Source organism: Danio rerio, chromosome 13 (assembly GCF_049306965.1).
Source record: "Danio rerio strain Tuebingen ecotype United States chromosome 13, GRCz12tu, whole genome shotgun sequence".
Taxonomy (NCBI): Eukaryota; Metazoa; Chordata; class Actinopteri; order Cypriniformes; family Danionidae; genus Danio; species Danio rerio.
The window spans coordinates 26,667,031-26,684,893 of record NC_133188.1 but is presented as its reverse complement, the minus strand read 5'-3'; the positions used below and the strand labels follow the sequence as shown (position 1 = coordinate 26,684,893).

Genomic DNA, 17,863 nt, shown 5'->3' with positions numbered 1-17,863 from the left:
GTCCATTCTGACCAATCAGAGCAGTATAGAAATTCTTAAGGAAGAAGTTTAGATGGATCAGATCCTTGAATAACAAAAAAAAAAAAACAATATGGAGCCAGATCAGTCTCAAAAAGACTACACAATTCACATTTACAAAATCCAATTTGTAAGTTCAAAACTCAATTCATTAATACAACGCACCATTTGTGAATTCCCAAATAAAAGTCATAATTATTTTTGCCAAATGAATTGGAATCTTTTTTTTTTTTACTTTAAAATTGGATTTGTATATTTTTGAATTGTGTTTTGAACTTCAGAATTAGATTTGTGTATTGTTTTAATCGTCTTTTGAACTTCCAAATTAGATTTGTGTATTTTTGAATCGTGTTTTGCATCTTGATTTGGATTTGAGTATTTTTACATTGTGATTTGATTTTACGAATTGGATTTGTGTATTTTTTAATAGTGTTTTGAGCTTCCGAATTGAACTAGTGTATTTTTTAATCATGTTTTGAACTTCCGAATTGGATTTGTGTATTTATGAATCATGTTTTGAACTTCTAAATTGAATTTGTGTATTTATGAATCATGTTTTGAACTTCCGAATTGGAGTAGTGTATTTTTGAATGGTGTTTTGAACTTCCGAATTGGATTCGTATATTTATGAATCTTGTTTTGAACTTCCGAATTGGATTCATATATTTAAGAATCTTGTTTTGAACTTCCGAATTGGATTTGTGTAATATTGAATCGTGTTTTGAACTTCCAAATTAAATTAGTGTATTTTTTAATCATGTTTTGATCTTCTGAATTGGATTCGTATGTTTATGAATCTTGTTTTGAACTTCCGAATTGGATTCATATATTTAAGAATCTTGTTTTGAACTTCCGAATTGGATTTGTGTAATATTGAATCGTGTTTTGAACTTCTGAATTGATTTAGTGTATTTTTTAATCATGTTTTGAACTTCCGAATTGGATTCGTATATTTATGAATCTTGTTTTGAACTTCCGAATTGGATTTGTGTATTTTTGAATCGTGTTTTCTACTTCCGAATTGGATTTGTGTATTTTTGAACCGTGTTTTGTACTTCCGAATTGGATTTGTATATTTTTGAACCGTGTTTTGTACTTCTGAATTGCATTTGTGTATTTTTGAATTGTGTTTTGTACTTCTGAATTGGATTTGTGTATTTTTGAATTGTGTTTTGTACTTCCGAATTGGATTAGTGTATTTTTTTAAATCGTGTTTTGCATTTCCAAATTGGATTTGTGTATTTTTGAATCGTGTTTTGAACTTCCAAATTGTATTTGTGTATTTATTAATTGTGGTTTGAATTTCCGAATTGCATTTGTGTGTTTTTGAATCGTGTTTTGAACAAAAAATTGGATTTTGAAAATGTAAATTGTGCTATGAATGTATTAATTTTATTTTGTTAATGTATACTTTTTGAGACTGGTCTGGCTCCATAAAACAGAAGTAGTAGTGTTGTAGTACATTTTATAAGAGTAATGTGTGCCTATGTTTTTACTCTTGGAATGATATAAACCTGTTTTAAGAGACCTTCAAAACAAAATTAGACTTTAAAATCACATATTGAAAGGTTTCTGCTTAAAATTTAATAGTTGTGTCGCAGCTTAGTATTTTTTCTGTTAGCTTCCCTTATCTGTAGGGAAGTTTCTAAAGTATGAAGGCACATTGGACCAGAAAGCTCTTATTTTTATCTGTCAGAATGGAAAAACACTTTTTTTTTTCTCCATTTTGGGAAAAAACTCCTGTTTTTTAGATTTACACAACCTTTGTGGTGTGGTATGTTTGTCACTGATTTCTATCTTATCATGCTGGAGACACATTAGAATAAAGGTGTAAATAAAATATATTACAGCTAAAGAACATCCAGTTACTCTCTGGATAAGAAGTGAATGCTAATGCCAAGTTTGAGGTGCCTTCGACCTCTAATGCCTTTTGTTGTTTTGTGAAGCCAAGAGGAGTAGTTTCTTTTTTTTTCTCTAAATATCTTATCTTTAATCATTTAAGCAGATTTTTTTTGGTTATACGTGTCAATGTTTCTAAATAATGAAGACCTCTCTTTTGTTATCAGTCTTGCTGTTTTCTTTTTTTTTTTTTTGTCTTTTTATTGCTCTCTCCCAAACGCTCACCACTTTCCCCCCTTTTCTCTCCCTGTCTCTCTTTCACAGATTCTAGAGCTGGTCAAGGGAATGCACTATCAGCTGGCCTGCCAGAAGTACTTTGAGCTGACACACAGTGTAAGGATGCTTTTCATTTTGTTGTAATTGGGCCTGCTTTTGTCAGCTCAGGGACTGCAAAGTCTTTGCACAGCCTGACCATTGTAGTCACATCTGCCATGAACTGACCTCCAAATGAATCCTTATGTGGAAAGTTGAATAAAATGCTTTAAGACTCATTAACTCACCATAATAGACAGATCTTTTCAATCTATGTTTATTAGCAATATGGTTAGTTACATTTGATCCTTTGCCATAATTCTGTATGCTGTTTTTGAATCTGTCTCAAATGGCTCACAAATGGCTCACTGTCTCAAATGGATGTGAATTTTCAGACATACAATGACTGTTGCTCGTGTCAGTGAAGTCCATGAGCCCGTAGGGTGCCCCGTTTGACATTTGAGGTCTTAGGGTGGCATTTGGGACAGGGTCTTTATGTCGTAGTCTTGCTTTATTTATATCATAATTTTAGCATGGCTAACTGAAGTATCTTTCAGTTGTCTACAGTTAGATTTAACTGCAGTGGAAGTGTGTGATTCTCCCCCCAAAAAATATGGTAGTATTTTTTTGAACATTTTATGCAATAACTTTATTTAAATACTTTATTTTGATGGTCAGCTGTAGACATTATGTTGACTATTTATAGCAATAGAGCTTTATAAGAGACCAAACTCCTCTTGACTTTCTGGGTCATCCCTGGGTTCCGCCTTTTCCAGTTTGACAATAAACATAATGTTTTCTATAAGAACAAATTAAATTAGTGATGAAAGCAATTTTAAAGCAGACATTGGACCAGTTCGCTGTCCACACATGCCCGTCAGGAAAGGGTAGTGTGGGCTTTTGATTCTTTCTGCTGAGGGCTTACTCACACTAAGTACAGTTGCCTTAAACCAGGCCGAAGCACGCTTGCCCCCCCTTTTTTTTATATTAACAGATTTGGGTGTGTTGAGCATCAGTTAAGACAATGTTAGCACCTGTCAGCTTTAATTGTGGGGAAAATTGGATAATTTTGAGCTTTTGTCAGCTAATTTCAGCTTCCGGGTTTAAAATGCTTTTTGGGGCGGGATCAAAATCGGCGACGTATTGCAGTACTGCAAGTGCAATGATGACACGTCGGTTTCTCATTATTATTTATAGCGGAGTTTTCTTATCCTATGAGAAGAGCCGGCTGCTTAATTATTCATGAGACCTGCCAGACTTGCCAGTGTCAAGCCCGAGCTGAGAGACACGGACGGACCCACGACACACAGTATTTAGCCGTTCATGAAGGCTCATATGCGTTTGTTTCCATGATCCACGGGGTTTGTTGCATGTTTTTCCCCCGCAATCCTGTCAGTGCCGATCATACAGCAAAGCTGTGTGTGTGCTGCTAACATTTTTTGTCGGGAGAGCAGCACGAGAATTAGAGAATGGTGGATGCTGTCTTTTATCAGGAGTTCGTTCACAATCAGACACATCACTGTGCTGCTGTGTTTGCTTAAATCCTCCAGATTACCAGCAGGACTAATGGTTAAAATAGACAGGTCAGGAGAGCTGCTGCACTGAGTCTGCTGGATACGGGGATTGAGGGAGAAGTCCTCATTTATAGGGTTTACATGAACACACTTATCTTTATAATGATATAAATTGTGGTTATGTGTATATGAAATTACGAATAACAAATGTAGCAGGGCATTAAATCACTGTTCATTTCTTTGCATTTTAACTTGGAAAACTATAAACTCATTCGTCTCCTCACGGTTTGTCTCATTTTGTGAGCTAGCTTCGTTCGCTCACGTTCTCCCCTGCTGGCTACGCCCACTCCTGCCCGATGCTCGCGGAGCTCCACGCCCATTAATCATGCATCTTTTGAAAAAATTCTGAAGTAGACTTTAACCGAAATAGGGGAGTGTCATGGCCCTTTAAAAGTCACGTCTCGTCTTCAGTTTCGAGCTCAGGCACGGTTTGCAATCACACAACAAGCGTACCGCACCAAAGCCCAAGTGAACCGCGCTCAGACACACCTCTTCCAACCAGGCCAGAGCTGGCCAAGTGAACCGTGCCTGAGCCAGATTCAGAGCACTCCCACTTCTCAAACAATCTGGGAAACAAGCCTGGGCACGGTTTGGATAGCATAGTGTGAGTACACCCTGAGAGTTTGTTTACAGCATTTTCAAACCAATTTCTCTAAAATGTTTCAGTGATTCTTACTGTTTTGCGCCAGATTCAACCATTGGGATTCTCTGCTTTATTCTTTTATATTCTGCATTTGTTTTGTGCAGGTTTTTGGGTTACTTAATCCATCTTAATGTGAAGCAAATCTATTAAAAGTTCACAAAGTAAAAAAAAAATCTCAAGTTCAATATTATTTATGTGCATTTCCTTCAAGTTGTTAGAGTATTAGTCACGTTAGCTCCATTCTGCAATTGCTTTTCCATTTCCCATTATTTGCATTAGCCCATTTTCAAGTCAAGAACACCAAGTGTGTGTTAAAATCTTTTTGTGAATTAGGGGATTTTTGTTTGAAATTTGGAATTCCCATCACTTGTTTTTCATGCAGTACTTCAAAATGCGCAATAATACAGAGTGATGGAAGCCCAGCTATTAACATTGTAAAGATGCAGTGTTGTAGAAATCCTAGATTTTGAACAATTTGCTTTTCTAGGTATGAAATATTCTTTTGCCATTCATGTGGACAATCTGCTGTCTGAGATTTTCAGTTACTTTATTGCAGCTCACCATAAATTTGGAGATAATAATATCCATCAGAAAATTGAGGAAATAACCAGATTAACACCAGAAACTTTAAAAATAATTTGAAAGTATTCTTTAGTTATCATTAGTAAACTTTCAATAGCTGTGTTTCAATCCACCTATTTTATGTGAGCATTTTGGAAAATCACATTAAAATGTTAAATTGAATTGTCAAGATGGGCATGCTCAAGAAAATTTTTATATGGAAAAAATCTATATTTTTGAAACAAATGATACTTTTAATCTGTCAATTTTGTTGTTGTTTTTTAACATTGAATGGAAACAGTGCTTTATTAGCAAATGGTTTGTGATTTTCCAGTCTTGGGCATAAGTTTAGTTTGCATCATTGAATGCATGTATAGCTATTGATTAAAAATAGGTAAATTAGATTGATCACTTAATCTTTTTTATATTTAATGTCTACTTGTAAGAATAGGTGTGTTATTTAATTTTTGCATAAATACGGTTTTAATATTTTACGGTTAACTATATTTTACATTTATTTATTTATTTTTTATATACTTTAAAGTAGATCTATTACTTTGTTTAATATGATTAATACTGTGTTTAATATGATATAAAATCACCTTTGTAAATTTAATTTGATGTAAACACCAAAATAGTCTTTAATACAGTTCTAAAAATCAAGTATATCAAGTTTAAACCTTCAAATTTTTATCATTGAATATATTTTGGTGAAGGCTAGATCAACATTGTCCATTCAAGGTCATTAATATTTCCACTGTGTATTTAAGGCAAGCATTATTTCCAGGGCAAGGGAGCACAATCTTTTATATTAAATGATAAATGTGCTAAATCTTAGCTTTTTCTATTTGGATTGACCTTTCATATTGGACTTTGTGCTTCGCAGATTCAGTAAGCTTTCTTTTGACAGGGCCATAATAGCTGTGGATTTGTGTTCAGAATTGAATGAGAAAGCAAATGATTACAGCTCTATTTAAAATGGTTATCTAATATATTTATTCGTATTTTTCTACTGGGGAAAGTGAATATGACTCTGCCTGGAACCTTTTTATATTTTTGTTTATTTTTTTGCCAAGAGAGAGAAATATTTCAGAGCGATGTCAGTCAAGATTACCTGTGTGTCACCTGTGCCCTGTCCTTCTGCTAAAAATGCAGCCTGGCTGTCAGGTGGAGAATGAAAATGTGCACACACCAACAGCACGCAAACGCACACTATCTGCTAGGTGACAGGTTAATACGGAAAGGGGGAAAAGACAGTCTTGGATATGAAAGAGATTGGTAAACCTTTCAGATGTTTGTCAGCAGTGTGTTGCTTGAAGGGTTTTAAACAGGATGCCTTATGGGTCATGAAGTATTTTCAGTATCTTTAGGGAGAAATCAGGCAATATACCTATATGATATTAAACTTGTGAACATACAGTATATCAGAAGAATGCATGTTAAATAATCTTATTTTTCTTAGTGAAATTAGTATTATATTAATAATTACTTTGTTTACTAGTAAAAGGTTTGTTATTATATTTTTTTAAATATATTTATTGAATAGTATAAGTAGAATAGTATATTTATTTTCATTTGTTAAATTATTTGTAGCTAATATCTTTAGTTTAATAAATCTTTAGTTTTATTATGCTTTAAGTATTAGATTTTTATGGCTGCAAGAGTTTATATGCTAGCTGGTATCATTAAAATTAATAATAATTCTCAATTTTTCATCATTGTGTTATCTAGTGGCATTGTTTTTTATTTTATGTGCCTTGTTTTTATAATAAAAATAATTTCCTTGGCAAATGTAAATATATATACACCATCGTTTGAATAGGCTATATCCACAGCTAGTGTTTAAACTTCCGGGGAAAGGTTTATGTGACTATTTTTCAGTTTTATACGGTTTCTTTTGCAGCATCAATATTGTAATGTAATTAAAATACATTAAGTTTAATAAACTTAAGCATTTATTTAGTTGTTCATGCTTAAGATGAGACCCTGTATATGTTAGTGCTGTCAGTAACAGCAGGCTAACACATAAACTCCATTTAAAATACTAGAGTAAAATTAATTTTTATATTTTAAAGACATGGCGTGGAAAAAATACACTTAATGCAGTGCTTCTTGTCCAGTCTGAGGCCCACTTTTTTTCGTATCAGGCAGTGAAGACCATACTTGCGTCGTACGTCTCCATTTAATATGACAAACTTACACCTAAGCTTATTGCCATTAGTTCCAGGGTGCGCACTAAGCAGCAATATTTTAACAAAACTATAGCCTTTATACCAAACTTTTTTTTAATCATTATTGACAATAGTGTTCGGTCAATAAATATAAATTTCAATTTTATTGCCCAGCCCTAAATGGAAAGAATGAAAATTAAAAGTCTGTGTGCATACACCTTGTTGTATTTGGTTGGATATTTTTGTAACTTAGTCAACCCAAAAATATTGTAGAATATTACTATAATCCAACAAAAATTTTTTGATTGTGAAAAGATATTTTTCTTTGAATCAAGGCTAAAACATTTGTCATGTGATCAGAAATCCTTCTAGTATACTGATTTACTGTTCAAGATTAATTGTTATTGTTTGGTTTTGTGTTGAATACAGTAGCTGTGAATATTTTGGGGAAAGGATATATTTATCATAAACTTAAAAGAGCAGTAGTTATTTGAATTAGATTTTTTTTTACTGCATAATGTTTTGCCAACATAAACAAATTTAATATTTGCTTTGATTTTGTTTCTTAAACAAGAAAAGAAATCTTACTAACTCCAGAACTTTAACCAATAGTAAACTGTATTTTAATTAAATTTAATTTCCTCTTTTTTTAAACCAATTATTATTTCCATCATAGTTGTCCTTAATTACAGCAACAGTGCAAAGTAAAAGTCCCACACACATCCCAGTAAACACTTTAGATCATATATTCTGCCATTCCTGCTGTTGTTGATGCTTTTGCTTGATGTTCAGACGAGTAAATCAAAGAGCGTGTGTATAAATTTCTAATCTCTTGCGCGTCTAGATTTATTCGCTCAATAAGAAAGCTTTATAACGGTGTTTGTGTCTGCGCCACCCCTCTTTTAATGCCGTAATGCACTCAAAGTGTCATTGATAGGATATAATGGCTTTTAATGGCTCCTGGTGAAACAGCAGCGCCTTTGCAGTCCAAGGGCATCATTTAGCTGGTGGCCCCAGGGCGATGTGGACCGGGGTCATTGCTGATGACTAATCGCCCCGAGCCAAACAGTGCCAGCGGCTTATAATGCGGCAAAATGAAGAAGATGGCTTTCCTGATGAACAGCCTGCAATAACAGCATTTGAAAGATAAACTGCCGCCTCTCCTCCACCCAATGAAAACACATCTCAGAATTCATGACTCATATATTACAATGAGGAAAGCTCTGACGTTAACAGGCGCAATAAAACCTTCTCGTTGGAGCATCAGTGGATCTGCACCCACCATCTGAGAAGGGCTGCTGCTAGACCTGTCGGGATTATTAAATAACTCCACGATTGCAATTTCTCCTCTTTATAAACCTTTTGTTTTAAATTTCCCCTTTACATATTCATTGTTGAGACATTTTTGGTGAGATACTGACTAATCTAATGTAAAACCAATATAACTAGATTTAATCAAATATCTCAATGTATAACATCCCATAGAAGGTATAAATTTAAAAGTGAAATGGGTGTTTTTTTTTTTTTTATAAGAAATCTGTTGTGGTATTGTTGGTTAAAAATGAGACCTATTTGTAGTATTGACATGGGAATGACCTAGGTTTTACAATGTTGATGTTGTTTTTGAAGACAAGCCTATGTCCTCATAATTTAAAGCTGTTAAAACCTAACTTAACCCTTGTATACTGTCCAAATTGACTTCCCTTTTTAGGGCTGGGAGATGGCATATTATCGATTGCCATAAAAGTTTTTATTACATTAAAATATGTGTTTACAGAAGATGCAAGAAATTCATAGTTTTAAATATTATTTACAGGATATACAATTTATTTTATTTAGAAGAGATACTTCTTGTTTTCTACTTTTGATATGAAAAACATAATAATAATTAAAAGTCATTTATTTTCACTTTTTTTGAGTGCAGTGTTTCCCCTACCATTATATTAGGGGGGAGCCCCGCCCTCCCAAATGGCTTTCCCTGCTCCCCTTGAAGTCAAGTTAATGTTATTGTCTATATAGCGGCAGATCATGGTTGCAGGTTTACAAATTTCTGCTTTCTGAATCGCGCATGGTGGAGTTCACGCAGACACTCTGCTGTATGAGAGTATGCGTGCCACACCTGACAAGACCGAAGACGCACGTGCGCTCTTGTCTATTATTCATAGCCTACAGCCGCCACAACACAGGTGAATGATGTGTGGGGCATGAGCGATCTAAAAATACAGCTAAAATACATACAGATGTAATGCGACCTCTGTCTATTGGTGCAATTCACGTGACTGATGCTCTCTTTGTTGCAAGTGCAGCAGTTGCATTTCCAGTATTTTAAGCTGCTGTGATGCAAGCAGAGCGATCACCGCTATCTAGTGTCTCATGCAACCTTAAGATCTCTCCCCGAAGCCACGCAAGTCTCCCGCAAGCTCATACCGGCTCCGTGATCCACAAAAATGGGTTAAAATACTTGGAAATCATGGCGACAAGAGGGAATGAGCGAGAGGCACAGTGATGGTCTAAACATTACATTTCTGAAGGTGAATGAATAGAGCAGTAAAGATATCACAAGGACTTGCATGTATTTAGGCCTTTTTACATATAACAACTGGAAATTCTGTGTTTTTTACAATATTGCAAGCACACTAATGCTGACTGGAATTATTGGATAGATGAAACTTAATTTATTTTTTTATGTGAATATTTAATAATATAAATTGTTGTAAAATACAAAAAAAAATTTAAATAAAATATTCCACTCATTAATCGGAATCAAGTTAAAATGTTCTATTACGCAAATGTTCTCCATGTAAAGGTCCATATAGAAGGCAGAAACTAAGCTTATTTTTTTGCACTGCAACTGATGATCAAAAAAAGTCATATTTTAAAATTGCCCAGTGTATTGTTGAATTTTTGACGATTTTCAAAGCATTTTCCTAAAATAAGATGTCACCAAAAATTAATCCACTTGCTGAAACAAAGAAATTTGGTGCCAAATTAAGACTAAAATCACTCCAGAGTGAATGAAAACATTGCCAACAGCACACAAGGGTTAACTGTCTTTTAAACATTCAAAATTTGCAACAGGTTTGCGGGGTGGATCGAGTTAAGTGGTTTAAGGGCTTGGTGACTTTCAAAAGTCAAATCATTTTTTTAACTATTAAAATGACCTTATTTTACCATAAAAAGATACAAAAAAAATAGTTTTTGAGAGTAAAAAACAAATTGCAAATGAAAAGCTATCAGCATTTTTTTTATAGGATTGGTATGTTTATGTTAGATTAACAACACTGATTGATTTTATGGTACCAGGTTAAACTTTCTGACACCTTTTTGACAATCAAGTACAACAATAATAAATACAGGCCACAACTGAACATTGAGAATGTTCTGTGACTGACTGTGTCCAAAATTAAACCAAAAAGAGACTTTTGCTGAAAACATTGTCTCACCCAGTCTCTTTAGCTGAAGTTAATTTTAAATGAAATGCATTAATATAAATGACTATAACAATTATATGGGTTTTAGACTGTTGCACTTTATTGTGTTGTTTATATGTTTGTGTTTATATAGGTCTATTGTTGGATGAGCAACGCTTGCATATTTATAACCACCTAAAAGGAATGAAGGGGTCGTGAGTCACTGGCATTGTTATTTTAGGGGTCACGGGCTGAAAAGTTTGGGAACCCCTGATGTAGACTTATTAAATAAAGGTGTTAATTGTGATAGCTTAGTTGCCACAACCATATTAGCTGCAGAAACAAGCTGGTTAGATGAGAGCATTGGAGACTTTAATCACTGTCATATGTGCCTTGCGTTTTCCCTTAACAAATAGGCACTCGCATTCCTCCCTCCCTGGCAGCATTTATTTAAAGGTCAAAATGTAATACTTCTCTGATGAAATATTTACACGCATGCAATAAATCAAACAATAGAGAGAATAATGAAAAGCAGAGAGGCGAACCTGGGAGAAGGGAGAAAGAGAGCTTGTTGCTCATCCACCGGATTGATCCGTCTCTCGGCCTGGGTTGGGATTGTTTCATGTTTATGCATATTTGATTTGGCGCAGAGTCGCTGTAATGTGTTAACTCTGAGATGGATCCGAGTAATGGATCTTTCTGTCCGCAGCTTAACTACCGCGGGGACCCCTGTGCTCTCGATTCAGAGAGACGGTCTGAAACTGTGATTCATGAGGAGTATCAGGGGCGTGCTGTGATTGAGGCATAATTAAACAGCCATATCCTCTGCACTTAGAAACAAATGGATCGCGCTCTGTTCTGAATGCAATGAGCTTTTAGGGATCCATCAGTGAGAGGGTTTGCCATAAACAAGGAGGAAAGAAAGGAGGAGTTGGGCAAAAAGCTTCCTGTCTAACATTCACTGTGTGTACACTTGGATGACATTCGAAGGTGTTTTATTTTTTATGGAAAATATGTTTTTGCTTAGAAATATATATATGTATATATATACAGTTGAAGTCAGAATTATTAGGCCACCCCCCACCCCTAAAATATTAGCCTCACTGTTTATTTTTTTCCCCAATTTCTGTTTAACGGAGAGTGAAGATTTCTTCAACACATTTCTAAACATAATAGTTTTAATAACTAATTTCTAAATAAACTGATTTATTGTATCTTTGCCATGATGACAGTAAATAATAGTTGACTAGATATTTTTCAAGACACTTCTATACAGCTTAAAGTGACATTTAAAGATGAGTTTATTAGGTTAACCAGGCAGGTTAGGGTAATTAGGTAATTCATTGTAAACCGATGGTTCTGAAGACTATCGAAAAAGAATGGCTAATAATTTTGTCCTTAAAATGGTGTTTAAGAAATGAAAAACTGCTTTTATTCTAGCCGTAATAAAACAAATAAGACTTTCTCCTGAAGAAAAAATATTATCAGGCATACTGTGAAAATTTCTTTGCTCTGTTCAACATAATTTTGGAAATGTTTAAAAAGGAAAATATATATATATATATATATATATATATATATATATATATATATATATATATATATATATATATTTTTTTTTTTTTTTTTTTTTTTTTTTTTTTTTTTTTTTTTTAATTAATTTCTTCATTTTCGCTTTTCATTTTCTGGATTTAGGATTTAATATAAATTTGTTGTCAAAATAATGTAATTACTTATTAAATGTTAAAATTAAATGAAAAAACTAAATGTTTAATGTTTTAACGCTTTGTCAAAATTAAATGTAACCATTCCCTTTATTTCCGATCCATGATTACTCCTTTAAAAGAAAAATCAATAAACGTTTATTTTTATTTTATATATATATATATATATATATATATATATATATATATATATATATATATATATATATATATATATATATATATATATATATAAATTTTTTGTATTATTATTTATGCAATAACAATAATTAGTATTAGTGTAGTGTATAATACATTATATATTTCTATCCGTTTTTATTTTTGGTTAAACTTAAATTAAAGAGTTGTCATGAAAGTGCTTGAGTTGATGATATTAAAGTTTTTCACACATAATTTTGAAGATCAGTCTGGGCAGCTACTGTATAGAGATGAAGTTCCTCTGTTTATATCCTCATATTGAGACTGGAGACACTAGCTATGTTTCCATCCACCTATTATTATCTGCATTTTGGATATGCGCATAAAAAATAGTTGATGGAAATGCCAAGATGCGTATCAATTTTCAAAATGCGCATAAAAATGTTTGCGCATAACTGGATAATTAGCATAAATGTTTTGTTCGATAAGAAGAAATGCGCATAAACTGTGATGGAAACATATTAATTAAACAAACTTCAGTATACGCAAAAAAAAAAGTTATGTGATTTTGTTCTGTGAGATTATATGATGTTAAAATGTGTGAATGGAGAAACCAGCATCTGAGCACACGGTAAAACATCTGAAATGTTGTTTTGGTCACTTTAAAATGCAGTAACTGTATCAGTATTCAGTATTAGTGTTATATTATTAATGACCTCCAGAACTGTCAAGAGCGTCTGTGCCCCGCGTCTCACACCTTCAAATGATACCACATGTTCATTGCATGTCGGCATTGTCTAGTGAGGAGCAAGTCATTTATTAAATAAAGTAAAGATTCATGCAGCTTTTGCTGCAAATTCCGATTTTACTGTTGGTATTTGGCACCAGTTAATCAGGAAGTGACTATTTTGTTGTCTTTGGATGGAAATGCTGCTTTATTGCGATATTCTAGTTTTGCAAATAAATTTAATTAGCATTTTTGGATGGAGCTTCTGTCTTCTGCTTACATTTTGTCTTGTTTGTTTGTTACAGGTTGAGGATGCTGGGTTTTCTCTCAATCATCCAAACCAGTACTTCACAGAGAGCCAGAAGCTTCTGGGTGGAGGCCAAGGCATCAAGAAAGAAGTGGAGATGTCACAAAAAAGCCAAGAAAATCCTCCCAGTGCGTCCCGTCCATCTCAGGCAAACCCTAAACAGGCCCAAGAGGAGATGGGGGATTTAGACTCCTTCTTCCAGGATGAATGATTTTGTAGAACCTAAGGAAAATACAGGGCTCTTACTTGTATTCACTGTTTAAGACACAAACTGTCTTTTCAACATTGAAAAACTTGCATATGTCTGTTTTTACCTTGTCTTTATATTGATAAGATTCTTCTCAAATGACATGTTTTTACCAAAAAAAAAAAAAAGAATAAATAAAAGCACATTAAAATTACATAACATTACTTAAGTTTTATTTTTTGTTACAAAGTACTGAAATCTAAAAAAACCAGGACACACCAAGTTAAAGGTCACCCATTGGGCCTTTCTAAAAATATAAAACAGTATACTGTTATTCATCAAGAATCCATTAAATTGGTCAAAACAACTGTAAAAACATAGTTTCACAGAAATGATTGGAAGTAAAATGAGGCTGTAACACGCCAACACTGCTGAGATGAATATATAAGTATATGTGCTGTTCTCTTTCTTCTGAGTAATCAAATAAACACAAGAAAAATGACAGCAGTGAGAAATGGGTTTGAAAATGAACATTGCAATATTGGTTCAATCAAAAAGGTGCTATTGAACTCATAATTGTGTCTTTCCAACTCATTAATCTTCCCAGTGGAACTTGAATAGCAATGGCTGCTGAAAATGTAGGAATATGGCTGTGTTTAAATGAAAATATCTCATAGTTTCACTCACAGTACTAAAAGGTTTTGTTCAACAAAAATGGCAATAGTTGAATCACTCTCGTGTTGTTCTAAACCCCTAGACCTTCATTCTACTTTGAAATGCAGATTAAGATGTTCTAGATTAGGGGTGCCCAAACTCTGTCCTGGAGGGCCGGGGATAATTTTTGTGCGCACATAAGACGAAAATAATGACTTTAAGTATGGTGAGAATAAATAAATAACAGCTTCTAAAATTGTCTGAGAGGCATCCCCTTTTTGCCCATAGGCCTACCTTGTGTTTCATTTGCTAATTTAATCTATTTTTTAAAAGATAAATGTAATATATAAAACTATACATTATTCGTATTACTTCATATTACCTATACATCTGACAAGCTTTTTAGACAGTGCACAGATATTGATGTTTCTCAATGTTTTTACACTACATTATTTGAATCTACCAAGCTTAGTTTACAATGTTTACATTGTTCTTCTTGCATTAAATCTAAATCCCAAATACCAGAAATGACATTAGGATTTAATTAATGTCAGCTTTAATGTTATTGATTAATGCACTTACCTGACAGATTTCATTCATTAATTTTCCTTCTGCTTTTTCCCTGGTTTATCACAGCGGAGTGAACCGCCACTTACTTAACAGATTCATATATTTTTAATTTTAGGTGGATTGTGTAATGTGTTTTATGTTTGATAAAATAATCTCTAATTGCATCTTTAGTGATTTTCAACTAATATACTGTCTTGTCCCAATAGGTGGATTTAGAGCTTTTTGCAAAAAAAAGCACTTTTGGATTTAGCCCGTTTTGACGGCAAGAAAATCTACCATTCTTAAAAAGCAAAGAATTGTATAAAGTGACATTTTTAGAAAAAAAAAAAGATTTTTTTTTCACTACATAATAACCTTATCATTACATATATATATATATATATATATATATATATATATATATATATATATATATATATATATATATATATATATATATATATATACACACACACACACACACACACATATATATATATACACATACATACATACACACACATTGTTATTGTTGTTTAAAGTGTGTTACACGTAAATCCCTCCTTGGACAGCCCTATTATAAATGTGTAGTTTTAATTATAAAAAAAGAGTCAAGAAAAATAATTTGTATGTGGTGTAATGTACTGCTGTATTTGAGCATCAAGTCTACAGTCATAAATGTTCTGTTTTAAAGTTGTTGTTTTTCCTACGCTGAAAGAATCTAGACTGTTGCAGTCTATGAAGAATGAATGAACTCTGATTTCACCTAAAATATCTTAATTTGTGTTTTGAAGATGAACAAAGGCCTCAGTGCTTTGGAACGAATTGAGAGTGAGTCAAATTGACAGAATTGTTGCATGATCTAACCTTTTAATCAAATAAATGCAACCTTGCTGAGCATTAGACATATTTTTTTTAATACTTGAAAACCTTACCAACCCCAAACTAATGAACAGCAGTTCATTTCCCCCCAAAAGGAATATTGGAATTTACAATAACCTTCTGTTTATTTGGCAGATGCTTTTATCTGAAGTGGTTTTCTTTCTCCTTATCCAAGCTATATTTTATCAGTATGCCTTCTCGGAGAATCAAACCATGACCTTGTTGCTGTTAGTGCCATGCTGTATACCAGCGGAGCCACAGGGAAAGAAATTGATCTAGATTGACAAAAGCATACAGCCGCCCTGTTGACCAAGGCACTACTGAAGTGTAGAAAATAATAAAAACAATACACTAGCCGGATGAAACTAGACACCAAACACTTGAGTTTTCCAAACCCAACCAGCTGCACTTTTCTCATTTAAATGACAAACCTGAAGCCAGAATTGGTTTATTTTGGAAATGAAAAACCTTGATTCCTAGTAAAAGGGAGTTATATTCTATTACAGGCGAGTCCTCAAGGACATGAAGGATGTTGATTTTGGCCTCACAGGAGGTGATTTCCATTCAGTGCTCACATTAAAGCTATCTGTAAACCCTTCATCCTCACTTCTGACTCTTAAACATAATTGCGCTTGAAATGAACATTTATTTTGAATGTCAAGCATCATTAAAGTGGAGCAGCATTTGTTCTTTGTATGCCATCGTTTTTTTTTTTTTTTTTCAAGCGTCTGTTATGGCAGCACCGTTGCTATGCAGTGTCACGTTGATTTCTTGAGGAAAATGTCCTTGAACGCTGCAATATGTCCTTCATATGATCAAAACCCTCTTTTGTGGATTGCCTTACTTCTTGTTCCCGTCGTAATGGTTTAGTTTTTCCATCTTTTTCTTACCGTGTCGCCTGGACAAGCCAACATGCTAAATTTAGAGGCAATTAGTGGCACCGTGGAGTTGCATTGTGAATGCAAATGTGTCCCCTTGGTGAGGCGAAGACAAGCAATAGGACCATTAACAGGGAAATTTAATGAATGCTTTTACCTTTGAGTGTGCATATGGTTATATTTGCTGAATGTGTGTGTGCTTCTTTGTTACACTTGGATGTTATTTATACACTACAGGTCAAAAGTTTGGGATTTGCACGATTTTTAAAAAAATCCTGCCGCTCACAAAGGACCACATTTGATTATAAATGCAGTACAAACAGTAAAAAGGGGAAATATTATTAACTGTGATTAAAAAAAATATATATATTTTCCCCTTTGATTTCAAGCTGAAATTTAATCAGTATTACTCTAGTATCACTTGATCTTTCAGATTTTATTATTATCATTATTATCATCATCTTCCTTCTTTCATCATTGTTAAAAACTGTTTCATATTTTCGTGGAAACTGGTACAATACCATTCACAAATATGACTAAAATTGTATTTACATTTAATCACGATGGACACGCAATTTTAAATATAGTAAATTATATTAGTATAATGTTAAATAAATCATTTTAAACTTTTAAAGATTCTTAAAGTTATAAGTATCAGTTTATAAACTTTGATGCAGGAAAAAATGTCTTCAACATTGACGAGTAGAATCATTATTAATGTTTGAGTAGCAATAAGATTCAGTCTTGACAGAACAGCAAATCAGCATAGTAGAATGACTATAGTGTATTTACTAGCTATAGTGTGACTCAAACCTTCCATGTTATCTCTATTCTGATTTAAGAGACCAACAATCCACTAACTGAAAAATAACCCCTCTCTTGCTCAGTCCAATGTGGTTTGATGTGTAAGGGTCCATCTATTAGACCTATGACAGAACTAACAATATGGGTGAAGGTTAAAGCCATGTAAGCCTTCTCTTACACAGCTGTAAACAGATTACTAAAAATCCCTAAACTTCATTCGAGTTTCATTAGTTTCATTCATTCAATTTTGACCTTTACTCTTATCTGACTCTCAATTTATTAGTTTTCATCTGTTTTCCGGGTTCAGGTCATGGGCAGCAGTCCTAGAAGAGAACCTTAGACTTCCCTCTCCCCAGACTCTACCTCCAGCTCTTCTTTGGGGAACCCAAAGCGTTCCCTGGCCAGCTGTGAGACATAGTCCCTGCAGCGTGTCCTGGGTCTTCCCCTAGGCCAGGGGTGTCCAAACTCGGTCCTGACGGGCCGGT

At 33.7% G+C, this 17,863-nt stretch overlaps 1 protein-coding gene across 3 annotated transcripts in view; it reads left to right on the top strand.

Annotated features, from left to right (window-relative positions):
* The window catches only part of prim2 (DNA primase subunit 2), a 126,371-nt gene extending 112,549 nt beyond the window's left edge, over positions 1 to 13,822 (top strand). For 2 of the 3 annotated variants that reach the window (XM_068212830.2, XM_005156811.6), the window contains exons 13-14: positions 2,182 to 2,250; positions 13,423 to 13,822. In XM_068212830.2, coding sequence (XP_068068931.2) covers positions 2,182 to 2,250; positions 13,423 to 13,635 — 282 coding nt within the window. In that variant the 3' untranslated portion in view covers positions 13,636 to 13,822. 3 annotated transcript variants of the gene reach the window in all.
* The last annotated feature ends 4,041 nt before the right edge of the window (positions 13,823 to 17,863 follow it).